Below are 27,200 nucleotides of genomic sequence, written 5' to 3'. Positions count from 1 at the left end.
GGGTGAAGGGGACAGATGGAGTTCTGTGGAGGCAAGAGGGCAGCACCGTCCAGGGTGGGGGTCTTACCTGGCTGGCTCTGCTGGGCCTGCGGCAGCAGGAACTGAGCAGGTGGCTGGAGGTGGTGACCCGGCACAAGCACCAGCTGCTGGAGCTGGAGGAGCTGCTGTATGTCCTGGCAGGGAGGGGAGTGGGCAGGAACAAAGCCTGAGTCCTGGCCCGGCTCCTCCCTCTGCATTGCCTGAGCCCCAGGGGTGCTCCGCGGGCAGGCTGGCACCAGGAAGCGTGGAATGGAGCACGGGTCTCTGGACCGTGGCCCTGAGCTAAGGGAACCCAGGAGACCTCTCCTAACCCTGGGGTACTGGGGTACCAACAGGTGTCATGGAAGGAGGGCTAGCTCTTTATTTACCTTTTCTTTCTTGGTGAAATATCTGCTTTGTCTTATATTCCCAAAGAACATAATAGAATCGTTTAAAAATGTAAATCAGACCAAGTCATCCTTCCTTTTAAAACACTCCCAAGGGAAATGATAGCAGGTCTAGAATGAGCTTTAAAATACTCCAGCCCCTGGTGGGTGATTAAATTGGTACAGTCACTTCGGAAAATTCTTTGCCACTGTTATGAGTTGAATTGTGTCCCCCCGCCACAACCCTGGGAAAAGATATGTTGTGTCTAACCTCCCGGAACTGCAGAGCGCGACCTTATTTAGAGATAGGGTCTTTGCAGATGATCAAGTTAAAACAAGGTCATTAGGGTGGGTCCTAATCCAGTGGGACTAGTGTCCATATATTACAGGGAAATTTGGAGACAGATAAACACGCAGAGGGAAGATGATGTAAAGAGATGCAGGGAGAAGACAGCCATCCACAAACCAAAGAGAGAGGCTTGGAACAAATCCTTCCCTCTAGCTCTCAGGAGGAACCAACCCTGTCTACACTTTGATTTTTGTGTTTTATTTGCAAATTAGAAGTTTGGGAGGTACAGTACCAGCCACATTCGGTTTCTTTCTTTTCTTTTTTGTCTTTTTAGGGCCACACCACGGGATATGGAGGTTCCCAGGCTAGGGGTGGAATAGGAGCTATAGCTGCCAGCCTACACCACAGCCACAGCAACGCAGGATCGAAGCCGCATCTGTAACCTATGCCACAGCTCACAGCACACCCAGATCCCTGACCCACTGAGCAAGACCAGGGATCAAACCCGCAACCTCATGGTTACCAGACAGATTGGTTTCCATTGTGCCACAACAGGAACTCCCATATTCAGTTTCTTGATCTGAGTACCTGCTATATGGGTGTGCTCAGTTTGTGAGTTTCACTGAGCTGTATACTTATGATTTGTGTTTGGGTTTTTTTGGTTGTTTTTTGTTTTTTTGGCTGCACCCAAGGCATGTGGAAGTCCCCGGCCCAAGGACTGAACCTGCATCACAGCTGTGTCCAGAGCCACAGCAGTGACAGTGCCAGATACTTAAACCACTGAGCCACCATGGAACTCCATGATTTGCGTACTTTAAAGTATTTGTTACACCATTTTGGGAGAAGGGGGCACCTGTGGCAAATGGAAGTTCTAAATCAGAGCTGCAGTGGCTGGCCTACACCACAACCACAGCAACACCAGATCCAAGCCACAACTATGACCTACACCACAGCTCACCACAACACCAAATCCTCAACCCACTGAGTGAGGACAGGGATCAAACTTGCATTCCCCATGGATACTAGTCAGGTTCTTAACCCACTGAGCCACAAAGGGAACTCCATCTTTCTGTTCATTCTTTCATGGTGCCTTTTCTTCACTGGTACATCAGCCCCATAAAGTGTGATCTTGATGATTTTTGGTCACTGCTGTGGTCTTAGCAGTTAGAACAGCATCTGGCACCAAGTAGGTGCTCCACAAATATTTGTTGTATAAACCAATACTGATACTTTATCATTTACTTAGCAACTTCTATGAATAGTAGTTGAAAGTTATGTTACTTACAGGTACAATGTTTTTCCTTCTGGGAAACTGGAGGGTTACACACACCCCTCAATTGCTCCCAATGCTATTACTATTCCAAAGACCAATTTAATGTCCCAGGAAGTGAACAAACTAGGGGAAAATATAAGCAACTTGACACAAAGGGTTCATTTCTCTAATATATAAAGAGCAATTACAAATCAACAAGAAAAAAAAGAATGACCCAATAGTAATCTGGCCAACAGATAGGTCTGGCGACTGCTCAGCAAAGCAAACACAGTCAGGTCTGAATGAAAAAAAAATTTTTTTAGATTAACTCACAATTTTTACAACTGCACTGAGATACTATTTTTACCTAACAACAGCGCTATGTTGGGGCATATGGGGAAACAAACACTCTTGCACATTGCTGGTGAGAGGGTAATCTGGGAATATCTATTAAAATTACCAATACATATATGATTTAATTCAGTCATTCCACTTCTAGGAATTGATCTTAGGGATATACCTACACTTGTGCAAAATGACCTCTCTAGAAGGATGCTCCCAGCAGCAAGTAGCAATATTTTAGCAAAAGAATGGAAGCAAGCTGAATGTGCCGCAGGGGATGGGTGAATGAATTAGGGTGGATCTTTATGACAGAATACTATGCAGTCATCAAAAAGATCAAGGACACTCTTTATCCTGATATGGAACAATCTCCAAGATGTCCTGCTGAGTGGAAAGCTCAAGAGGTAAAACAGTAGGTATGATGTACTATTTGCGTTTTTTTGTTTTTTTTTTTAATCACACCTTGGTATCTGCTTGAGTATGCATAGATTTTTGGGGGGTTTTTTGGGCTTTTTAGGGCCTCATCCTTGGCATACGGAGGTTCCCAGACTAGGTGTCAAGTCAGAGCTGTAGCCGCTGGCCTACACCACAGCCACAGCAATGCCAGATCGGAGCTGCGTCGGACCTACACAACAGCTCACAGCAATGTGGGATCCTTAACCCACTGAGCAAAGCCAAGGATTGAACCTGCATCCTCATGGATAGTAGTCAGATTCGTTTCCACTGAGCCAAGACAGGAATGATGGGAACTCCAGGTATGCATAGATTATACTTAGAAAATGATATTAAAAAGTGGCAACACTGTAAACCTTTCGGTACCTCGTGAATATTGAACATTTACCTTGTTCATATAAAGAAATAAACATACAGGTGTTCCACCTCCAATGGCCCAGGTGAACAGTCACTTTGGCTCAGCATCCCTACTTTTCCAACTATTCATCCTGTGGCAGTTCAAGGCTGTCCCCTGTCTACCTGCAAAGGCTTTCTCCATATGATCTGGAGAGTGGACAAAGTACCCAGATGCTCCGTGACCTCTCGCCTTTCTCACTCTAGCTGCAAATCACCTAAGAATACAGCTTAAGGAGTGTGACTTCCTAAGCTACGTCCTTGGAAACTGCATCTACTTTGCCTTCCCTTTCAGGACCCCCTACATGCCCAATAAAGCTTGCCTGGCTGTCCCTCTTCTGCATGTGGGTTGACCCTGCCTGGGCTTCAGCCCCCCACCCCACCCCATACAGTGGACCCTTCCAAGACCTTCATACTTAATCTTACCTTTACAATTTTGTCTTCTTTTTCTTCAAAAGACCCTGACATTCGTGTAAACTTCAGAGCCCACAAAACTGTCTCCTCCATGCTCTACACTGCATTTCTCAGAATGCAATTTGTTTGCTTATGTTGTACATGTTTTCTCTGCTAGACTGAAAGTCTTGAAGATAGGGTCTCTAGAAGGTAGAGGCTTATCCTCCTTGTATTCCTAACCCTTAGCAGGGCCTGGTAATCCCCCATTAAATGTCCACAGAATGAATCAAATAAGTAAGGCCAGAAATAAAGTGTTATTATTAGTATTTTTCTGATTTCCTATAACTCTTAGTTTGTTGATTAAGAGATTTGTTAACTGCTGTCTCTCTGAGCGTGACCCACAGAGAAAATCCCCCTTTCTTTCCAAAAGCCTGAAAGATGTGTGCAGATTTCTTTCTGAATCAGCAGGGAGAGGGAAAGGATGGGGAAAACACTTCTCAATTTGCAGCAGGTCTCACAGTGAGGAGTCCAGATGAAAACCTTAACCACTCCCCCATCCACTGTTACCCAGACCAGAAACTGGGGCGGGGGTGGGGGGTCAGCTCTGAGTCCCTCCTTCCCTTCCTATCCCCCATCCATCCAACCTACCCACAAGTCCTACTAAAATTTTTCCTACCCTTTTTTTTTTTTTTTTTGTCTTTTTAGGGCCACAGCCTGTGGAGGTTCCCAGGCTAGCGGTTGAATTAGAGCTATAGCCGCCAGCCACAGCCACAGCCACAACAACGGGGGATCTGAGCCACGTCTGCGACCTACACCCCAGCTCACGGCAACACCAGATCCTTAACCCACTGAGCGAGGCCCAGGATCAAACCTGTGTTCTCATGGAGCTGGTCAGATTCATTTTTGCTGAGCCACGATGAGAACTCCTTCCTACACTTTTTTTTTTATGGCTGCACCTGCAGTATATAGAAGTTCCTGGGCCAGGGACTGAATCTAAGCTGTAGCTGCAACCTGTACTGCAGTTATGGCAATGCCAAATCCTTTAACCTGTTGCACTGGGCAGGGGATCATACCTGCACCACCACAGCGACCCAAGCTGCTGCAGTTTGGATTCTTAACCCACTGTGCCACAGTACAAACTTCTTTTCTACACTTTTTTTGTGCTCTGATTCCCTTTTTTTTTTTGGTGGGGGGGTTGGTTTGCACCAGCAGCATATGGAAGTTTCTGGGCCAGAGATCAAACCTGCACCACAGCAGCAACCCAAGCCACTGCAGTGACAACACCAGATCCTTAACCTGCTACACCAAGAGAGAACTCCAGTGCTCTGCATTCCTTGGTGTCTGACAAAACCTACTCACCCCTCTCAGAATTTAAAACAAATGCATAAAAATAAACCATATAGAAGTTTTGGTTTAATGAAATGAACCAAAATGAAATCATTTCTATTAAAATACAGTCATCAAATACATTTTCAATTATGATAAACAGTAATCTATGGGCTTCTTTGTTAACTCATTAAATAAGAGCAAGAAATAGGCCTGAAGACTACTATAATTTCAAAGCAATGACTGAAAACTATATTTTAAAATGTCTGCAACTGTAACAGAATACGGAAATATCTGTACCTTCCATCCGTGACAAAGTTCAAGCACTGCTAGTACTGCTGTGCTCGGCCCCCTGTGTTAATATTAGGAAATGCTAGCCTTTCTGTTAGACAATAGTAAAAATTGAGACATAAGTTTTTTCCCATCCAAGTTCATGGATTCCCCCCTCCGCCAATTCTATCCACAGACCCCTCTGGGGGTGGCTTGTCAAATCTAGGTTCTCGTTCTAAAGTATTTTTTTTCCTTCTTTTTCGGGCCACACCATGGCATATGGAATTTCCCAGAGCTGCAGCTGCCAGCTTACACCACAGCTACAGCAATGCCAGGACCAAGCCACACCTGCCACCTACACCACAGCTCGTGGCAACGCCAGATCCTTAACACACTGAGCAAGGTCAGGAATTGAACCTGCATCCTCAGGGACACTGTGTCAGGTTCTTAACCTGTTGTGCCACAACGGGAACTCCCTTGTTCTAAAATATTAATAGAGGAGTTCTCTTGTGATGTGGTGGGTTAAGGATCCAGCATTGTCACTGCAGTGGCTCTGGTCACTGCTGTGGCAAGGGTTCAATCCCTAGCCGAGGAACTTCCACATGCCAAGGGTACAGTCTAAAAAAATAGTTTTATTGGAGTTCCCGTCATGGCGCAGTGGTTAATGAATCCAACTAGGACCCATGAGGTTGCAGGTTCGGTCCCTGGCCTTGCTCAGTGGGTTAAGGATCTGGCGTTGCCGTGAGGTGTGGTGTAGGTTGCAGATGCGGCTCGGATCCCGCGTTGCTGTGGCTGTGGTGTAGGTCGGCAGCTACAGCTCCGATTTGACCCCTAGCCTGGGGACCTCCATATGCCATGGGAGAAGCCCTAGAAAAGGCAAAAAAGACAAAAAAAAATTAGTTTTATTTATTTATTTAACGGCTGCACCTGCCGCATATGGAAGTTCCCAGGCCAGGGGTTGAATCGGAGCTGAAGCTGAGGCCTATGCCACAGTGATGGCAACAGCAGATAATTAACCCGCAGAGGGAAGGCCAGGGATGGAACCCACATCCTCACAGAGACAACTCCAGGTCCTTCATCCACTGAGCCACAACAGGAGTGCCAAAAAAAAATTTTTTTTAATAAAATAAAAAATAAAATATTAATAGAACCATAAAGGCCACACTGGTTTTCATCGAATCTGTAATACAATCCAGCTCCTTGCCATGGCCCTGCGTGACCCAGCCTTCCTCACCTCCTAGGACTCTCTCTCTCTCTCCCTAACTCCCATCCAGTCACACTGGTCTCCTTCCTGTCACTGAGCCCAGAAAGAAGTCCCCACCTCAGGGCCTTTGCATGTGCTGTCCCCCCGCCACTGCCCCTCTTGATCTACACATGACTGACCCCTCCTCATCATTCAAGTGTCTATCAAATGCTCCCTCCTGGGAGAGGCTTCCCCTGGCCACCCGCTCCTCTTTTCCCAGCCGCTCTTACATTATACTCTTTTCCTTCCTTCATAGCAGGTGTTAGCTTCCTGTCTGTCTTCTCAACAAGGGTAGGTGCCAGCTCCATGAGGGCACAGCTTGTCTGCCTTATTCCTCACTCTATCCCCCATGCAGAAAGGTGCCTGGGTGTGGTGGATGGTCACCAAATGCTGGCTGACTAAAGGAATTAAAGAATGAGAGAGAGGAGTTCCTGTTGTGGCTCAGGAGTGAGGAATCTGACCAGTATCCATGAGGACGTGAATTGGATCCACAACCCCACTCAGTTGGTTAAGGATCCATCATTTGCCACAAGGTGCAGTGTAGGTTGCAGGTGTGGCTTGGATCCTGTGTTGCTGTGGCTGTGGTGTAGGCCGGCAGCTGCAGCTCTGATTCCACCCCTAGCCTGGGAACTTCCATATGCCACAGGTGTGGCCCTAAAAAGACAAAAAAAAAAAAAAAAAAAAAAAAAAAAAAAAAAAAAAGAAAGAAAGAAGAAGAAGGAGAGACAGAGAGAAGATGCCGGGTGAACGGTGAACTGGCTCAAGACTAGAGTCAGCCAGTAGGAGGCCCCATTTTTCCACTTCCCAGAGCTGTCTGAGTCAGTATGCCATCTGAAGCCACTTGGGGGCGTGTTAGGACCAAGTCAGATGGTGAAGTTAGCCTAAGAGGATGGATGCCAGCATCCCACAGCCCCCCCCACCCCTGGGATATTTGGAGGATCATCCACTCTGTCCCTAACCTGAGAGAAAAACCAGCACAGAGGGCCAGCACAGCCCATAAAAGCCAAGAAGGGAAAGACACAAACTCATCTATCACTGATTCTGATCCCCCTACCCCAGTGCAGGCACCTAACAGGCAGCCCACGGAGTCTCAGTGAATGACTAAGGTACAGCTTAGGACGGGGTGGTGCTTTGGGGCAGACTGGCTGTGCTTTGTCACAGGTGGGATCTAGGCCCCAGACTGGGGGCAGAATGAGACGCGCGGTTTAGACGACACATGGGGGAACTGCAGTGTGGTCACCCACTTTCCCGTCTGGGTTCGGTTCCACCTGGCGGGAAGAGACAGCCTCGAGAAGGAACTAGAGGAGGCCTGGGCCCCAGGGCCGCCCAGGTGCAGCGCTTCACTCCAGCGCACAGGGCCGACTCCCCCTGCCCCGTCACAGGCCTCTACACACATGCATGCACGCACACACACACACGCTACACACACATGCCGCATACACTCCAGAGGGGATGGTGTCGACCTGCATGCCACTTGCCATCCCTGATACGGCAAATTGAGACCCCCTTCTGGAATCCCTGTTCTACTGAGACGTGAACAGCCTAGTGTTAAGTCCAGACAGAAAGGGATGGGGTTGGGGGAGCATGTCAATGATACCGCAATTGAGTGTCTGCAAAATGAGGAAGGGCTTCCTGACCCTCCAGCTGTGTCTGCCCAGCGGTGGGGTGGCCCCCTGGGAGGCAGTGGGCACCGGTCCTGGAGGTCCACCTGGGTGAACCTGTGCCCCCACCACCTACAACAGTGCAGAGGGAGCTCCCACACTGGCTGGGAGGGTAGCCCAGGGAGGTGAAGGGTCGCTTCCATCTGAGAGGTGCGGGGGCAGGGTTGAGTCTTGGCCTTCTTGCCAGCTTCCTGCTTGGGTGACCTATGTCTCTCTTCTGGGCCTTAATTGTGCCTGATGCCTGGTGTCCTGGAACCACCTGGGCTCTGGAGATGGCCTGAGACCTGACTCTGTTCTTCATATGCCAGGAGACCACGGGCAGTCCTTTACCATCTTAAAGCCTCAGTTTCCTCTGGTGACACCTCAATAATTCTGACCTCATGGTTACAGAATTAAATGAGGCAACACATGTAGAATGTTTAGCCTGATCCCTGGTTCACTTAAGGGTCCTCTGTCAGTGGCAACCATTTCTCTCAGGCCCTTGGTTTTCTCATCTATAAAATGGGAAGAATAGTGTCTAACTCTTCACTGGGTTATCCCGAAGCCTGAGTAACACTACTCTCCAAGCATTTTGGAAATCACAACATACTCCCGCGACATAAGCACCTGCTACCACCGCACCCTCGTATCATGCACCTCACGTCACCCCACCCCACCCCACCATGGGCTCTCGAGGGTGGGAGCCCCAGGAGGTCCATCCTTTTCCTGAAAACTCACAGTGGCCAGCTCCCACCCAGACTCTCTACCAAACTTCAGCCTCAAATATCCGCCTGTCTATTTGATGTCACCACTTGGGTGATTAAGAGACTCTTTGAACCACGTCCAAAGTGAAACTTCTGGTTCTCCAGCCCCACCTTCCAAAACACCCCGTTCCTCCCCTGCCTTCCCCAACTCAGGAAACCACCTCCCCATCCCCAGTCACTGAGGCCAAGATCCCAGGAGTCACCCTTGACCTATGGATCCATACAAAATAGCATCCCAGACCCTACCTTCCCCCTCGTTGTCCACCTGGGTGCCTGCGGGGACGCCGACTCTGCTCCATCCCCTGGAATCCATTCTCCCTATGAGGCTGGAGGGAGCTTCGTAAAGGGTCAGTGGGGCAGGCCCCTCACTGGCTTTAACCACCCCCAACAGCCTCTCAACACACCCACGCATTCTAAACTCCTTGATCTGGCCGAGGAGGCCCTGCAAAACCTGGTCCCTCTTGCTCTGCTCCAGCCAGACCTTCTGCGCCCTGAGCGAGTCCAGCTGGTTTCCACCTCGGGGCCTTTGCAGGCTTGGTTGCCTTTTCCTAAGCTCTCCCACTGTTTCCTTCAGGCCTGACTTATTCAAGCCTCAGTCCTCAAAGGCCACCTTCTCCGTGAGACTTTTCCTGACCACCCTCTTAAAAATGGCTTCCTCCTTCTATGGCAGCACGGTTTCATTTTCTTCATTACACCTATGCTAAAACCATCTTGTTTTGCTGGTTTGTTTACTTGTTTACTCTCTGTCTCCCCACCAGAACATAACATCCTCAAAAGGCAGCCGCCTCTCTCTTGTACACAGCCGTCCCCCCAGGGCCATGAATGCACGCCTGGCACACACAAGGTGCTCAAAAAGTGTTAGTTGAATGAATAAAGGACTGTGATCAAGCCAGTCCCTCCACTGGGGGAAGGGCTAAAGATTGGAGTTTGGGGACGGACAGAGGTAGCCTCTCTCTAGCACAGGATGTTCTATGTACCCTGTCCCCCAGAGGCTGGCCCTGCCACACGGAGCCCAGGAGGTCCTGGCGGCTGGGGCAGAACACCATGGGCAGAGAACCATTCAGCGGGGAGGGAAAAACAGCTCCATGTGGATTGTGCGTCCTATCCCATGCTACTTCGCACTGAAACTCCAGGACAGACAAGCAAGAGCAGATTGCAAGCCAGGAGTCCTGGAGTGACTGGCACACCTTGGCCTGGCTGCTGGACTCTGGGGCCTGTGGGTGCACTGATGACACACCTCCAGGTGGGGGGCTGGGCTGACTTGGCACCCACCGCCCCTTCTCAAGCGGCAGAACCCACCTCCTCCTCTTGGGGACTTGCCCTCCCCGACTCTCAGGTCACACAGTCCTGACTCCACCTTCTCAGGGGTTGTGGGGGGGGCACCAATGCAAACCTGGCCTGTGGGCATGTTTTCTCCCCCTGGGCCAGCAGCTGTGAACCTATAAATGCTGGTACACACTGCCCGCCTCCGAATGAAAAGGGAGACAGATCCCGGGGGGCCTGAAGTTCCAGGCTGGACCTTTTCAATGATCTGAGCAAATGTTCCCTTTTCTTCTTCAGCCTGGAGTGGGGCTGTGGCCCTGCCAACACCCCTTCCCAGCTCAGCCCTCGCTGGCTCCCACCCCCCAACTCTGAGAGCCTGCCCTGCTCTCTCACTTCACATTTGCCATTCCCACGCCTGGAACACCTTTCTCTAGCTCATCCACCTGGTAAACTCCTTGTTCCCCCTCAGTTCAGATACTGCCTCCTCCCGGAAGTCCTCCCTGACTTCCTCAGACTCGGCCACCTTCCCTTTTCCCACATTTCCACCACACCCAGCAGGTTTTCTCTGGAAAACCTTTCCTTACCAGGTCATACCCACCTAAAAGATCTGGTCAAGCTTTATTTGCTGTGGTCGTATTATGAAAATAGGGATTCTCCCTCCTCCACTCTCCAAATACAAAATGATGTTTTAACAGTTAATATAAATTTTCAGTCAATGCCTGCCCTAACCCAGACATTCTGAATTAGTCCCCTAGAGAAATGTCTTCCCTACCTTTGAAAAGCTGAAGCAAAACATCCCTTATTGATTCAGTAAATATCCATGCATTCCTCGGTGGAAAGCATGGTGCCAAGCAATGGACGCGCCAATTGTAAAATTGTATTATAATCGTCCTTTCATCTGTACGAGCTGGGGAGATGCAAGGGAGGTTCCCGCCAAATTGTTTGACGTTATTTTGGAAGCTGGTGTCAGAGGGACAGAAGAGGGATTTTCCCTTCGTACTTAATGTAATATTAAAGTGATAAGGTTATGGGTGCTTTTGACTTTCTTAGTATTTTTCTTTTCTTTTGGCTGCCCTGTGGCATATGGAGTTCCTGGGCCAGGGATCAGATCCATGCCGCAGCTGCGGCAATGCTGGATCCCTAACCCACTATGCCAAGCCAGGGATCGAACCCATGTCCCAGCATGCCCAAGATACCACCAATCCCATTGTGCCACAGTGGGAACTCCCTTCGTATCTTTCAAGCAAAACGTTTCTTTGGGGCTCCTTGGTGTGTCTATTTCCCTATGAGACTGGAAGCCCCTCAGGGGCAAGGCTGGGTCTGAGTCATTCCTGCTTCCCGCCAGGGCCTGACACAGGAGGCAGGAAATGTCTATGAAACGAGGGCAGGACAGAGCTGAGCAGGCGTACAAAGGAGACACAGGGGGGTTGGGGGTCCAGCCCAGGGCCGGGGTGGCTGGGCAGGAGGACCGTGGTCCCCACTGCGGCCTGGGCACAGCACGGTGTCCCACTCATGGGTGGTAGGGATAAACACCGGTCTGCTGGGGAAATGAGATCCCAGGGTGACAGAACTCCCAGGAAACAGCCTTGGCCCAGTTTTGCACTTGCAGAGGATGGGTGGTGATCAAAACAGGGAAGCTGGGGTGGAAGGAGTGAGAGGAAAGGGCCTGGCGGGCTAGCAGGGGGCACAGGGTTGGTCTGCTGCTACCAGGGTCCATGGGGAGCCTGGAGGAGGTGGTTCTGGGGTTGTGTGAACAGGAGTGTCTGCTGCTCACAGGGGATAATGGCCTGGCTGGGTCTGCACTAGGCTGCCCTTGAACCTCCTCTCCCCCTGTGGACTTTTTCCTTCGAAGAATGTTTCTGACAGCATATTTGGACACAGCCCTGGGCGATCAGGGCTGCAGCAGAAGGAGAGGCATGGGCTGGGGTCCTCCAGAGGAGACAGGAGGTGGAAAATGAAACCAAATGAAAGAAGGAGAGTCATGGAAGACTTCCTGGAGGTGTGGAACCTCGAGCTGGGGCTTAAGGGATGAGAAGCCCTGTCCACGTAAAGGGAGGGGCTGGCTTCCAGATAGAAAAGGAGGACAGGAGCAAGGGAACCAAGATTGCTAGAGAGGAGCCCTGAGCCTCGGAGTTGCTCGCTGAAGAGCCACATGTGTGCTACAAGGCAAATGGACCACCTGCTGCTGGGGTCTCGGGGCCGGGATGGGAGGGCTGCGGGCTAGAGCCCTGGGCTACCGGGCCTGGCTCCCAGGCCACCTCAGCCACTTGAGCTCACGGTGTGACTTGGGGCAGGCAAGTTACTTCACCCCCCACGCCCACCACCAAGCCTTGGCCATGTGAGGATTTGTGGGTTCAAGGATGTTACAGTAGCACAGTGCCTGGTACAAAGGCAGCATCTGACAGGCTAGATTCGGTAACCATGGCGAGCCAGGCCTTGGGAGGCTCTGTTTGGAAGACCGCCACGGAGCAGCGAGGCCAGATTCCCTGTGGGTTTCTGCAGAGCCAGGCCCAGTGGCTGGAAGTTCTAAGGAGGCAGAGACTGGCTCAGTGTTAAGGACGGTCTAAATGGTCAGTAGGGGAATGGCCACTAGGGGTCCCATGGAATGGGTGGAAAGAGGGAGAGAGAAAAGTCTGAGGAGCCGTCGGGGAGGGAAACGCACAGCTCAGGCAAGTTAAACAGGGTCCCTTGCTGCAGGACGTCTCAGGACCTTCAGTGTCCTGGGACACAGGCCACAGCCTCAAATGCTTACAGAAACCAAGCTGACAGCGCAAATGAGTGACATGCGCGGGTGTGGAGGGGCTGGGCTGGAGACAGCAGCCTGTCCAGTTTTCACTCTGCTGCCACCAGCTCCCCTTATGGCAAGTCTGTTGGCCACTGTCCCCCAAAAAGATATGATGGGAGTTCTAACTCCTGGTCTCTGTAAATATGACCTTATTTGGAAATAAGGTCTTTGCAGATGTAATCCAGTTAAATGAGGTCATGAGGGTGGACCCTAATCCAATGACTAGCATCCTTACAAGAAGGGGAAATTTGGGCACAGTAACAGACACAGAAAGAGAGAGAAGATGGCCATGTGACAGCAAAGGCAGAGACTGGAGTGATCCCTTACGAGAAAGCCAGTCATGTCCTGCACACCCAGAAGCCAGAAGAGGCCAAGAGGAATTCTCCCCCAGAGCCTTCAGAGAGAGCCCAGCTCTGCTGACACCTTGAGTTTGGAATTCTGGTCTGAGATGTTCCATTTTTGTTGTTTTAAGCTGCCTAGTTTGTGATTCTTTGTTATGGCAACTCTAGAAACGAATAAAGCCACTAATGCACAATTCCATGTACCCCAGAAGTTTCCAGAAGGCAACATTTCCTAACTCATGGATCACAGGCCCCTTATGGAAAGAGCATCTCACTGGATGAGCCACGGGACACCGCGTGGAGGCACCAATTCTGATTCTCGGCCTTTCGTTTTGTACCCACATCGGCAGTGTTCAGGGAAGTGAGCCCTGGTTTCCTCAGCCGTCAACTGAGGATAGTGGGTCAGCCTCCCCACAGGCTGTGAACCCCAGATGCACAGAAAGCAGGTGGTCAGGTACTCCCATCACATGGAGGGTGCGCTCCCTCTGGGCCTCGATTTACCCCTCTGAGAAATGGGTGGCAGCATCTCCCCAGGCCTCTTAGGGCTGCTGGGAACTGCCTGGCCCATGACTGGTGGTGGAGCGGCCGGCCCCCTGCACGGCCTTGGCTGGAGGGAATGTGCCCCCCTGGCTGCCCTTACCTGTGCTGTGAGCTGGATGGGCTGGGACAGGGTGAGCTGTGGGGTCCCGGGGGGCTGGCTGGCAGGCTGTGGTGGCGGCAGGTCGCCTCCCCCGGAGGAGGCTGGGGGCTGCGAGGTGGAGGAGGAGGCAGAGGAGGAGGAAGAGGAGGAGGAGGAGGAGGAGGAGGAGGTGGAGGAGGCGGCGGCGGCGGCGGCGGCGGCCAGGAGCTGGGCCTGCGCTTGCTGCAGGAGGAGCTGCTGCTGAGCTGGCATCAGCGCCGTGAGCTGCGGGCCGGCAGGGGCAGCATGGGCCGAGGAGGGGCATGGGGGGAGCAGAGAAGGCAGATGGGGTTAGTGCCTGAGCCAAGCGGGTTAGGGATGAGTCTTCCAGGGGGGTGAGGGCAGAGGAGGGCAAGAGGCAGGTATTCAGAGAGTGGCCACAGCCCCAGTGGGACACCCCAGGCCACCAGTCCTGGAACAGATGGGAGACGCTGGCCCTGGCACCCCCCACCCCTGGCTCTGTGCACCCCCGGTACTTACCCCGGCTAGCTGGCTGCCCGTCAACATGAGTTGGGCCTGGGGCAGATGCGGCTGAGCCGGCTGGGGGGGTGGGGGTGCTGCTGGGGCTGAGTCGCCACTGGGGTCTTCAGCCTTGATCTGGGGGGGAGAGAGGCAGGGTCCGGGACCCCAGAATGTTAAGTGGAGGCCAGAGAGAATGCCCACCTGCGAACCAAAGAGAGGGCACGTGTGTGGCAATGGCAGCCCCACACCGGCACAGGAGGAGCAGACTGGGATGCAGAGGCGAGAACTGCAGTGACCAGTGGGGCCCTCGGTGTCACCCCTCTGACTTCAGTTTCCACATCAGTCAGGAAAGACCAACACACTCTCTGCAGCCAAACTCCCAACCGGAGAGGATCACCTTCAGAGAGCACTTTTACCCCCTTGGGGGTCAGTGCCTCATCTGTCCAATGAGAATGATGTCAGGGAGGGCCCTGGGATGTCAAATATGGGGGCGCTGGGTCCCATATCCCTCGGCTTCAGCCAGAGGGGCATCTTTTCTTTTTTTTTCTTTTGCCACACCAGCAGCATATGGAAGTTCCAGGGCCAGGGATCAAATCCAAGGCAGCAACTTACGCCACAGCTGCCATGATGCTGGATTCTTAACCCACTTCACCACAGCGAGAACTCCTAGAAGGGCATCTCTTACACGTGCAGTGGAGTAAGACTTGATCGGAAGAAAGGGTCTTAGGGTATTAAATAAAAATCACCACCTTAGAACATGGGTCATGAATTCAAATGCATAAGGAAACAGGCAGACTGCACGAATGGGTGACATGGGCACGTGTGGACAGGGTGGGCTGGAGAGAGTGTGCCCGCCTGCCTGAAGCAGAGGCCTGCCCAGCCCCCACTCTGCTCCCGCCAGCAAAAACCTAAAGCAAAACCACTCTAGCACCAGCAAAGGGTGTCTGCAGGCCAGATGTGTGGCCCAGATGCTGCCAGCTTTCAGCCTCCATCCCCAGAGTCCACTGAGACCCTCCTCTCTTCTCTGTGGAGGATACAGATGCATCTCGAATCAACCACACAGGACAGACCAGCTTAGAGCAGTTCTGGCTTTCTTCCTCTCCCACATAAAAAGGGCTTGCCCGAGTTCCGTTGTGGCTCAGAGGTAACAAACCCGACTAGTATCCATGAGAACGTGGGTTCTATCCCTGGTCTCTCTCAGTGGGTTCAGGATCTGGTGTTGCCATGAGCTATGGTGTAGGTCGCAAACTCGGCTTGGATCTGGTGTTGCCGTGGCTGTGCTGTAGGCCGGGAGCTACAGCTCCGATTCGACCCCTAGCCTAGGAACCTCCACATGCTGTGGGTGTGGCCCAAAAAAGACCAGGAAATAAAAGCGGGGGGGGGGGTCTTGCCTAGAGGCCTGGCTGGGGGAGAAGGTATGGCTTGATGACTCGCACACTCCCAGGCCCAGAGGGGACATTAGGGGTCATCCTTCATCCCAGGGTCCCAGCACCATTTTGCAAAAGGAGGTCCAGAGAGGGACAGCGCCTTGTGCAAGATGACACCGTGACTTGGCAAGGAGTGAACATGGCATTTGTGATACAGACTGAGAGGAACAGACAGACAGAGGCCTGGGAAAAGCCAAACAACAGAGGGTGAGTGGCATGGCCCAAAGGACAGGATACAAGTGTCAGAAAGTCTAAGGGGGGTAGGGATGAAGTACAAAATCACAGTGGGCACCAGAAACCAGGACAGTGGCTGCCCCCGGCAGGGAATTAAGGGCCTTCTGGAAGTGTGGTTGTGTTCTACATCTTGATCCAGTGCTGGCGACACAGGTGGTCAGTTTGTGAAAATCCACAGAGCTGTCCACTGAGGATCTACATGTGTGTCATATTTAATTAAAAGTTTTTAAAAACCCACACTGTGTGGCATGGTGAGACCACTCTTCCTCTCAGGGTTCTTTCACTCTCTGGGTCTCTTAAGAAAGTCTCAGTTAGGAGCCAGGATGTCTTTGCCACCTCTCAACCCGGCTAATCTCCCTTTCTAACAAACCGTGAACTGGCTTCAGGATTGTACCCTATAGGCGGCAAGCCTCTCCGGGTGCATTTTGATAATCATTGTATTTATTTCCATGGCAAGTGATTCTGGTTTTCCATTCATGAAATTTCCATTTAAAAAATGTTTTATTTCAGCTGTTGAAAAAGCAAGCCAGCTCATGAGCTGATAATTGTTGAGGCTGATTGACAGATACCTGGAGGTTCGTTTTCACTATGGTCTTTCAACTTTTGTATCTGCTTCACATTTTCCACAATACAATGTTTTTAAAAATTGAGCCCGTTTAACAAAATTAGGATGTAAATAATAGATAGTACACGGTGGTGTGTGCGTTTGCCTGAAATCAAGATGGGAGCACATGAATCACTGCAGCTAGGGAAAGACTGATGCAGAGAGATGCAGAGAGATGGGGGGTGAAGTTCCAGGGTGGAGAGCAGGACGCAGCGTGGACGGAGACCCGGAGCCAGAGGCCACCACTACCCTCCCTGCCACGGGCTTGCCCAGGAAGCAGGCCCAGGCTGGCGAAGCGGGGCGAGAACCCTTTCTTCCTTGGGCCCCGATGGTCTCCTAGTGGAGAAGCAGGGCTGCTGCGGGGCAGGGAGAGGCTGCAAAGATTCAGCTAAGGATGGGGGGCAGCGGGTGAAGGGGGGACGGTGATGGACATTGTCCACTCCAGGGGCCACGGCCAGAGCCTGGACTGAGACTAGAGCGAAGTTGGTCAGAGTTGGAGCCCTTCCCCCCAGGTCCCGTCTAACAAGCTTAAGACAGGACCCCTGCCCACCAAGCGGCAATCAGGGCACGCGAGGGTGGAAGGGACCTCAGAGGTCCTCCAATCTGCTTGTCCCCACCCTCATTAGAGAAGAGGAAACTGAGAAGCCCAGAGTGGAGCAGTGCTTTTCCCATGGTCACAGAGCAGTTCCCAGCGCCCCCAGCCTGTCCTCCTGCCACCTCTGGTCAGGGTCAGGAGTCTGGCCTGTGCCCTCAGTGCTGTCTTTGGCCTCTGGACCTGCCAGCTGCCACCAGACTGGAAGGTGGAGATGTGGGCCCCAGACACTCCAGGAAGCCCAGCAGCGCCCAGCAAGAGGGCCCCATGTGGATTTGGGATTTGCTCTCTCTGGCCACTTCCAGCGCCCCCATCATGCTCTCCTGCAGCATCCTCGCCGCCATCCTCACTGGGTCTCCACCCCCTACTCCCGGGCTGGCCCGAGTGTGCGGTGGGGGGTGGGGGTAGGGCAGGCCCCGTTCGGTCAGGGAAGTTGGGATGGGGGCGGGGCCCTCGGCTTCCTGTTGTTCATCGCCCTGGGGCTCTGGGGGGGATTTCCCTGGCCACCCCCACCCCCCAGGGAAGGGGAAGGAGCCGGGTGAGTCACAGGCCTGGGGCGGGAGCCCGAGGGTGAGAAGGGGCGGAGGAGTCCCTTCACCAAGGTATGAGGCCCTGGGCCCACTGCTGGCATTGGGACCTTCTCCCAAACGCCAAACCCGACCCATCACAGGACAGCCCTCCCCTCTGCCCCTGGCTGCTCTGACAGGTGCTTACCTTGGTGCTGGGGCCAGTTGGGGACACGGAGAACGGGGAGGTCTTATTCTGGGGGTTCTGCAAAGAGCAAGGTGGAGTAGGTGATGGGAACAGTGAGCTGAAGCAGCTTCTGATACCCTCCCCCTCCCCCACAGAGCTCCCCTCTACCGCCACCTCCACCTCACCCTCCCCACCCCTCCTGACCTGATGGTTAGTGTCTGGTCCATTTCTTTCGGTGTCTGCAAGGACAGGGAAAGGGTGAGTTGTCACCGGCCATACCCGAAGGCCCCCACAGCACCCCTGCCTGCCACCCCTAGTGATCCTCCTCCCTCCCTGCTCCCTTCCCCACTCACCTGTGTGCTCTGATGGGGAGTCCAGACCTTGCTTCTCGGCCTCCAGGGGCTTAGACATTCTTATTTCTGGGGAAAGAGAAGGGATGCAAATGGGGTGAGGGTTCAGAAGCCAGGAGGGTTCTGGGGCACCTCCACCAGCAGTGCCCCAGCCTCTCCCTGCATACCCCAGACCCCCTGCCACCTTGCAAGTGGCTCTGTCAGGGAGCCACGTCCTTTGCTTTAGGCCTCTGCCCTCCTCTGCTGGGGCAAGAGGGGGGCCTTCAGGCCTTGGGGATCCTGCCCAGGCCTCCTCACCCCTCAAGAAGGTGGCTGGGGGGAGTGTCATCCCCCAGCCCCGTGAGACCCTGGTGCACAGTGGGAGGCCGAGGGTGCCCGTTGGCCCCATAAGGCTTTGGCTGCCCAGGGGGAGGTTGGTGATGTTCCAAGGGAGCGAGTCAGCCCCGGGCCTCCTCTCCCTCCGGCTGCCGCCCAGGCACCCGTCCTGCCCCACCGGGTTTCGGTGAGGCATGTTTTCCACTCTGAGCAGGGCCTAGGTGGTGTGAGGGGACTGCAGATCCCCAAAGGAGCAGGTCCTCAGATCTTGGGGTGTGATTCAGCCACCCTCTGGCCCCCTTCCCAGCCCACCACTTTCCTGTCCACACCCCATTCCCGCTGGCTCCCTTCAGGGACTCGGCACACGGGAGGCCCCACTCTGAGCTCTGTGACTCCGACTCTGCCCCTGACCTTGTTCTCGAACCTAATCCTAGACCTCGCCTGAGACTGGAGCCTTGAATCGCAACTGCACACCCAAGTCCAACCTAGAGCCCCCGCCCCTCCAAATGCAATACCATCCTATAGTTCCACAGGCCCAGGAAATGAGAGGAGGTGGCCCAGGATAGGTGGAAGGACACAGGCAGGGGACACAGAGCCATGGAGACAAAGCCCCCTCTACACAGCACTCTGATGCTGGTCATGGAAAAGTGTTACCCGTGCCAAGCCTGGTGCTCAGTATGACTCACAACTCATGTTGGCGGTTGGTGCTGCTGTTACCCCCATTTTACAGAGAAGGAAACTGAGGCTCTGAGAAGGACATCACCTCCCCAAGAGCACAGTGAGATGGCAGAGGTGCCCTGACTGAGCCCCGGTCTCCATGGGTCCCCCTTCTAGTCAGTACTGCTACCGACTGGAAGGACCCGCCGTGATTCTCCTACAGTCACCCCAATCCAAGCTCACCCTAACACTGACTCAAAACGCAACCCTTCCTGGTCCTAGACACACACACGCACACCCTCGCTACACACACACAAATCTGGGTTTCTGTCCCACCCATTCTCGACCCCTTACCCACTGTGATTCCCAACTCTCATCCAAATGGTCCAAGCCCTTCATCTGACCTCAATTCCCAACTTGGCCTCAAACCTTACTCCTGACCCTGACCCAGACCCTAAAGTCTCCCTGACAATTCACTCCAAATCCCCACCAACACCACAATTCACTCCAAATCCCCACCCTATCAAAGGAGCTGTCCAATGCTCCTGTGCTTTGTATCCAAGATTTTTTTTTTTTTTTAATGGCTTCACACGCAGCATAGAGAAGTTCCCAGGCTAGGGGTCGAATCAGAGCTGCAGCTGCCAACCTACACCACAGCCACAGCAACGCCAGATCCTTTAACCCACTGAGCAAGGCCAGGGATCGAACCCTCCTCCTCGTGGTTACTAGTCACAATGGGAACTCCCTCCCAAGATGTTTTTTTATAGTTGAGTCACAATGTTGTATCAATTTTTGCTGTATAGCAAAGTGACCCAGTCATACATAAATATATTCTTTTTCTCATATTACCTCCCATCATGTTCTATCACAAGAGATTGGATATAGTTACCTGTGCTATGCAGCAGGACCTCATTGCTTATACATTCTAAATGTAATGGTTTGCATCTACTAACCCCAAACTCCCTGTGCTTCCCACCCCTCACTCAAGATGTTTAAAGAAGGCCAGCAAAACAGAGAGCTGAGACAGCCTCAGCAACTGGGGGAAAAAAAAAAAAAAAAGTCCAGAAATTTTGCAATTGAGGATTACTCGACATGACATGCCATTCGGGTTTAAATTCCTGATTAAAAAGCCAAGTCACACACTGCTTGTGGGAGTGTAAATTGATACAAGCAAAATTCAGGAAAGCTGGGGAGCTGCCCCTTCCCTGTGGCCCAGCTCAGGATGTGCAAGGAGCACCCTGCCCACCGTTGCCGTAGGCACACACGTTCGGGAGCCCTTTTATAAAGGCCCCAAACTGGAAATAGCTCAAGGGCCCGTTTAACCAGGGAAGGGTCAACAACCTCGGTATATCCATGCAGTGGAAGACTCCATAGCAAAGAAAAGAACCAGCTCCTGCCTCACATACATTGAATCTCGCAGGCAGGATGCGAGGGAAAGACGTGAGACACACAAGTGGACAGACAGTAGGACTCCAATTATGTGAAATTCAGAAACAGGCAAGACATTATCAGATGATTAAGGTCATATGAATGGGCATGTTGCCGGGGCGGTGGGCAGCGCTGATCTGGGAAGGGTGTGAGGAAGCCTGTGGGGAGGGTGGGGGGTTAGGAATGTTCTGTTGGATGGTCTGTTTGGTGGCGGGTGGGTGCACACATGTAAAATGTCATCAAGCACGACACTGAAGATCCGAGCACTTTACTGTACGTATGTCATGTTTTCAAAGAAAGAAAAAATTGAAGTTAATAACAAGCCAGCCCATAATCCTAGGAAGGCATAAGCTTGTGAGGAGGCAGATGCCCAGAGGCTACAGATGCTCAGACCCTGCTTCTGGGGAAGGGGCACCCAGCGGTGAAGGGTCCTAAGAGCCACCCAAAGTCACAGAGGGAGCCAGGGATGCCGCCCCTCCTGACTCTGGGGCATCAGCAGGAGTCCTGCCGGATCCCCGGCTCTAAAGCGTCCAGACCTTGGCCCTGCTCCAGGCACTGCTAACCCTATGGGCCCTAAATCCCCCTCCTAGCATCCCGGAAAGCCCTGTCCCAGCCCCCCTCCCTGCCCAGCGACCACACTGCCAAGGCAGCTTCCTCCCTGGTCCCGAGCCCTTCCGTGGCTCCCCACCTCCTAAGAAAAGCCCAGGCTCCTCGTCCTGGTCCTTAGGGTGTGGCCCCTGTCACCCTCTGCTGCCCGTTTCTTTCCACCGGTGCAACCTTCTCCTCGACCACACCAGACATCTCCCTCTGCTTGACGGGGCATCCAGACCTTATGGTTGAATCCTCCCCACCTCGCGAGCGAACGCAGCGCCTGCTCACAGGCAGGGCAGCCTCCGACCTGACCTCCGCCCCAGAGAGCCCGTGCTCCTCCCTGGCCTCTGATGGGGGCTGAGTTGTGCCCCCAACATTCCTCTGTGGAAGTCCTCAGAATGTGACTTTCTTTGGAGATGGGATCTTTCACGGGTAATTAAGTTAAAATGAGACCCCTGGGGTGGGCCCTGCCCTGATCCAGTATGACTGGTGTTCTTATAAGAAGAGGAGAGTAGGACACAGACGTGCACATGGGAGACCATGTGAAGACACAGGGAACAGACGGCCACTCCAAGCCAAGGAGAGAGGCCTCTGAAGAAAGCAACCTTGCTGACACTTCTAGCTTCCAGAATGCTGAGAAAATTAATTTCTGTTGTTTAAGCCATCCAGTCAGCTGTGCTTTGTTACAGCAACCCCAGCCAACTAACACATTCTCTCACGGTCGGTCGTGCCTTTTCGCCGTCCTAGCCCCAAGCCTGCAAGGCTGTGGTCACCTGTGTCCTGCTCCTTTCCCACCAGACCAGGGGGCGGGGGGACAGGCCTGGCATGACTCACCGCTGGGTCCCCAGCAACCCCCAGCTCAGAACAGGTTATAAATGTTTGCTGAATGTCCCTCCCTGCAGCTCCCTCTATTCCTGCCTTTGTCCTGCTATCACTCTGCCATTTAACAAACAGCCTTGGTGTGGGCTTGTCCCTCTGTCCTCTAGGAAGTCACCACTCCTGACAACTTCAGAGGGGAGGGTCTCTTCCCTCTTCCTGTCCTCTCTCCCCCGTCACTGCCCTAAAGGCTGTAGCCGTCTGGGCCCCAGAATGTCTCCCCCATCAGGCTAGGAACCCCTCAAGGGCAGGTCTGACTCATCTCAGGGTCCCCAACAGGACATGAGGGTTGAATAAACAAGGGTGGCCCCGAGGCCCTGCTCTCCCTCCTCCAGGCCTTTGCCTCTGCTCCTGTCCCACCTGGGGAGACCCTTCCTTCTCGACTAGCAAACTCCTGCTCCTCTTTAAGCCCCAGCTCCACGTCAGCTCCTCTGTGAGGTCCTCCCTGATTCCCCAGGCGGTCAGTGTCTCTTACCTGGGCTCCCCCTCCCCCTTAACATAGCCTCACCGCCTGGGCAGTGACCCCCATCTCAGACTAAGAGCCACCTGAGGTCACAGAGGGAGCCAGGGCCCAGGCTGGAGTCACCACTGCAGTCTAGGATAGTGCTTTTGGAATGAAAGAATGAAGAAAGAAATCCCCTCTCCCTGCTGACGCCTGACACTTCGACCCTCAGCCCCAGTCCCCAAGCAGCTCCAACCTAAACTTTTAAGGTGTCCCCTGCAGGGATAGTGGCTGGAGAGGCAAAAGGGATTCAGGGGAAATTTCCATCACTCTGTTTCCCTTGTCCTCCGCACCCCAGCTCCCACACATCCCGCACCCCTACAGCACTCAGCTGAGCAGACAGCCAAATGGCCAGAGCTGCCCTGGGTGAGACCCAGGCAAGTCCCCCAGGTGACTCTATTACGCTCCAGCCCCCTGGCGCCTTTAGAAGACCCCGTTAAAACCTCACTGGCACAGAAAGTTTGGTTTGTTGCTTAGGGTCACCCCTGCCTCTCCCATCACAGGCAGCAAGAAACTTTTTAGAGGGACAAGCAGGGAAAAGTGAGGCAGAATCCTCCAGGACCCCTAGGATCCCACCATCCTCGAGGCAAACCCACCCAGGTCTGCCACGCCCCTGGGCTCACACTCGCCTGCCCAACTGCCCCAGGCCTGGGACCCTGGGTCCCCTCCGCCCTCCCCGCCCCTCCCTCCCCGGACTTTCACTTCTCCTCTGCATTTCCCCCAGCCGGTTTTAGCAGACTTAGGCCAGCTTCTCGTTAGCACTTACCGAAAACGGGGCTAAATTTAGAGGGCCCCAGGGCTGCCCCTCACCCCTCCTGGCCCTGCTTGGCCTGTCCCCTGGGTCCCCTGCCTCCAAAGCCCGCCTCAATCAAGGCTGTGGCCTGGGAGCGCCTGTGGGCAGAGTCTGCACTGCCAGGAACCTCTGCTCGCCCACTGGGCCTGTCCGGACTCCCCAGGAGTAGCATTTCACACCCCCACACCCCACAGCTGTCCCTGGGCGGCCTCCAGAGAGTGAACCCTTCTGAGTGTCAGCAGGGAGGGATGGAGTCCTGGGCAGCAGACATAACAAAAGAGGTGGCCCAGCAGCTGGGCCACTGAGCACACATACCACAGCCACAGCCAGGTAGGGCCCCAGACATGGATGGAGAGCTTGCAAATGCACACAGGGACAGGTGTGCACAGATTCCAGACAGGAATGTTTGCAGATGAAGACACATGCCCAGACACAATGACACAAGCAGATATGCAAAACACACACCCAGACGTGTGTGAGCACACCTGTGCTTACACACACTCATATACCAAGTTACCACCATACATGTACCCCCCCAGACACTCTCAGTCATACAGATAGATACAGATGTGCATGCGCACGCGCACACACACACACTAGATAAACACACACAAGATGTGCACATACACGCCGAGAGTCACCTAATCTTAGGAAATGGCCAGGGTGGGCCCTTGAACCTGGTCCACAGATGTGGAGCCCAAGACCAGGTAGGACAAGAGACCTGCCTGGGCCACATACATACTAATCCATGTCCAGGCAGGAGAACCCAGGGCAGGCCTCACAGGCAGGGCAGTTCTATGAGGAATCCCAAGGGGCTAAACCAGTGGCCACCACATACAAAGCCCTCATTCAACCTCAGCGGTGGAGCTGACGGCACGCAAGTGCAGATACCCTGGGCTCCTGTGTCTACACTGTACATGCATGTACACACACACACACACACACAGCTGCACATATGGTCACCTTAGTAAAATAATCGCCATCCTGCAAGTGGCTTTCCTTCCCCACCTCTCTGGCCTTGCTCACACCACTCATCCTTCACATCTTAGCCTAGACAAGCCTCCTCCAGGAAGCCCTCCCTGACTCCTCACCGGCTGAACTGGGCAAGTCTCTGGGCTCCCCCAGCTCCCTGTACCTCCCCCCTCCCAGCCCCGACCCCTCTGCCTGTGCCTCCTTGCCAGTCTGGTGACAGGTCTGTCTCCCCCACTGGACCAGGGACTCCAGGAGGACAGACCTGAAGCTGCCTTTTCCAGCTGTATTTCTAACATCCAGCACAGAACTGCTCCATAAATACATGGTGACGACGGATCAGAGATGCCCGCGTACACTGACACACATAGAACGACCCATACCAAACCAAGACTCATGCCCGCAAATGAGACACAGACCCACAGCCAGACCTATACGGCCACAAATGAAACAACCTTGAAGTAGGGACGCCTGCTGTGTTCCAGGCCCCATGGTAAGCATTTACGCCGTATTACCTCACTTAACTCCGCCATCAGCACTGCCGAGGAGATAACTATCATTATGCAGAGATGGACACATTATGCCAAATGAGCCAACAAATACAAATGGCTTTGTACGGTGCTTTGCGGACGATGTTCCCCCAGTCAACTGACATTTGGTGGGGGAGGCAGTTCATAAGCACATAAACATATAATACATTTTCAGGCAGTGAAAAGAGCCAGGAAGAAAAGATAGAGCAGGCGAGGGGCCTGAGAACAGCGGGTCTGAGCGCCAGTTTCCATGGGGAGGGCAGGGAAGGGCACCCCGAGGAGCAGACATCCGAGGCGAATCGAGTGAGGAAGTGAACCGAGAAAGAGCACTGCCTGGGCTACCCCCACGATGCCACACACAACAGCCCCTCAACACGGGACACCTGGACAGTCACACACACAAGACTGGGAACGACCGCTCACACATGCACACACAGGCGCACACACTCAGAGGTCCAGCAACTCAGCCTTCCAGCCCCAGCCCGGGGAGCCCTTGCGCCACCCACCCCTGGTCCCTGTATTCTAAGAGCCAGCTCCCAACACCTAGCTCCATCCCCCTCAGACCCTTCAGAGGGGGGCAGCAGCGCAGAGGAGAAGAGGTGGGAAGCCCTGGGCACTGAAATGAAAGGGGAGGGGAAAGAGGAGCTGGGGGTGGGGACCCAGGATGCGAAGAGGGGCAGCTGCTGAGGTCCAGCGTGAAGGGGCACAAGAGACAGCTAAAGAGGAAGGGTAGGGTGGCGGCCAAAGGCCCAGCAAGACAAACCCCAAGGTGCTGCCTGTGCTCCTGGTAGCGGCAGCGGGCCAGCCCCTTACCTGGAGCCCCCATGCTGGAGTGAACCATGCTGCCCGCCCCGCGGGGCTGGGGGAACAACTGTGTCATCTCCCCGCCCTCTCTGGGGGCCAAGCCCTCTCTGCCGGAAGTCACTCAGGGAGGAAACCACAGGGTCCGCCCCCTTCGGAAAGGAAAATACCCATGCCTGAAGGCCCACCCCAGCAGGCAGAGGACCCCAAATCATGTGTGTGTGTGAGGGAAGCAGGGGTCATGGGGTAGAGGGCAAGCAGGCTGGAGGAGCTAACTCCTAAGGCTGTCTCCCCCAGGAGGTGACCCTAGCCCTTCTGCCACCTCCACAGGGCCAACACATCTGGAACAGGGCATGTAGGTCTGAGAGAGAAAGTGTGGATCTATAACAACAACACTAAAACGCTGGCTAGAAGTTTGGAGTGGGGGGCAAAGGGCTTTCCCAATGCCAGGCCCTGTACCTTGCACTTAACAGGCATCATCTCTTGAGGGGCTCACTATTGGCCCCATTTGACAGACAAAAAGACTGAGGACCAGAAAAGGAGGTATCCTCCACAAGGGTCCAGAGCCAAGAAATGTGAAAGCCAAGCAGGGCAGGAGGAAATGCTTCCACAAGGCTGTGGGGAGTGAGGAAGCCAGCCACGTATCTGCCCACAGGTGAGGCGTCCGGGGTCACCGCTGGGAGAAGCGTGCCCATGGGCAGTGGTAAGGCCGGCGGTAGGGCCGTGCTTTGCTCTGGAGCGGCAAGAGGTCTGCCACGGGGCAAATGAGGCGCCGCAGGTGGCTCGGTGAAGGCCAATACAGGGGCCCCTGGCTAAGGGCCCTTCACGCTGCGGCGCTCCCGGCCCAGCGTTTCCCTCTGAACCCGCCAGACGGCGGCAGCGCCCAGCCAATGGGCCAGAGGGCGGGGCCGGCTGCAGAGGAGGGAGCCCCTCCCTCCGCTCTCCTCCCCTTCCCCGTCCCCCTCCCTCCCCCACCCCCTCACCCCCCCCCCCCGCCCCTGCGCGCACACCTGCGAGGGTCACACAAAGGCGCAGGACTCTTGGCGCAAGGCGGCGCAGACAAAGGCGCGGCCGAGCCCGCTGCCCTCTTCCTCCTCCCTGCGGCCGGTCCGAGGCTGCCGGGCAGCCTGGAGCCTCCAAATAGCCCACCTGCCCGCTCCAAGCCCTGCAGGGCTCGCTGCGCCCTCCCTGGGGGACCCCGAAACCGCACGCGCGCGTACAGACGCCTGTATTCACTCACATACGCATCCTCAAGTATTTCTACACATGGACCCTGGCACTTCACACACGTGTGCACATGCAAGCACATGCAGACACACGCGAACGCTCCTCTCTGTGCTCAGGCCCTAACACCAACTCTCCCTGCCAACCCTCCTGTGTACAGATATTCCTCCCCCCACGTGAACACAGGGGCACAAGGGCACATCTACACAAGTGTGTCCGATATACCATGTGTGACCACATTCACACCCATGCACACTCATGCAGGATATAACACACAGGCAGACCTTCCTGAGTGCCTCTCTGTCTGTACGTGGA

General features: G+C 54.0%; 1 protein-coding gene across 8 annotated transcripts in view; it reads right to left on the bottom strand.

The window, feature by feature from the left end:
• POU2F2 (POU-domain protein) overlaps positions 1-25,780 on the bottom strand; it is a 37,835-nt gene extending 12,055 nt beyond the window's left edge. For 5 of the 8 annotated variants that reach the window (XM_021093507.1, XM_021093508.1, XM_021093512.1 and 2 more), the window contains exons 1-6: positions 25,674-25,780; positions 18,203-18,268; positions 18,054-18,088; positions 17,871-17,927; positions 14,318-14,434; positions 68-173 (exon numbers count right to left, since the gene is read on the bottom strand). In XM_021093507.1, coding sequence (XP_020949166.1) covers positions 68-173; positions 14,318-14,434; positions 17,871-17,927; positions 18,054-18,088; positions 18,203-18,268; positions 25,674-25,740 — 448 coding nt within the window. In that variant the 5' untranslated portion in view covers positions 25,741-25,780. 8 annotated transcript variants of the gene reach the window in all.

The sequence above is a fragment of the Sus scrofa genome, chromosome 6, assembly GCF_000003025.6.
Source record: "Sus scrofa isolate TJ Tabasco breed Duroc chromosome 6, Sscrofa11.1, whole genome shotgun sequence".
Classification (NCBI taxonomy): Eukaryota; Metazoa; Chordata; class Mammalia; order Artiodactyla; family Suidae; genus Sus; species Sus scrofa.
Note: the sequence above shows the minus strand (reverse complement) of the source record. Positions and strands in the feature narration are given on the sequence as shown.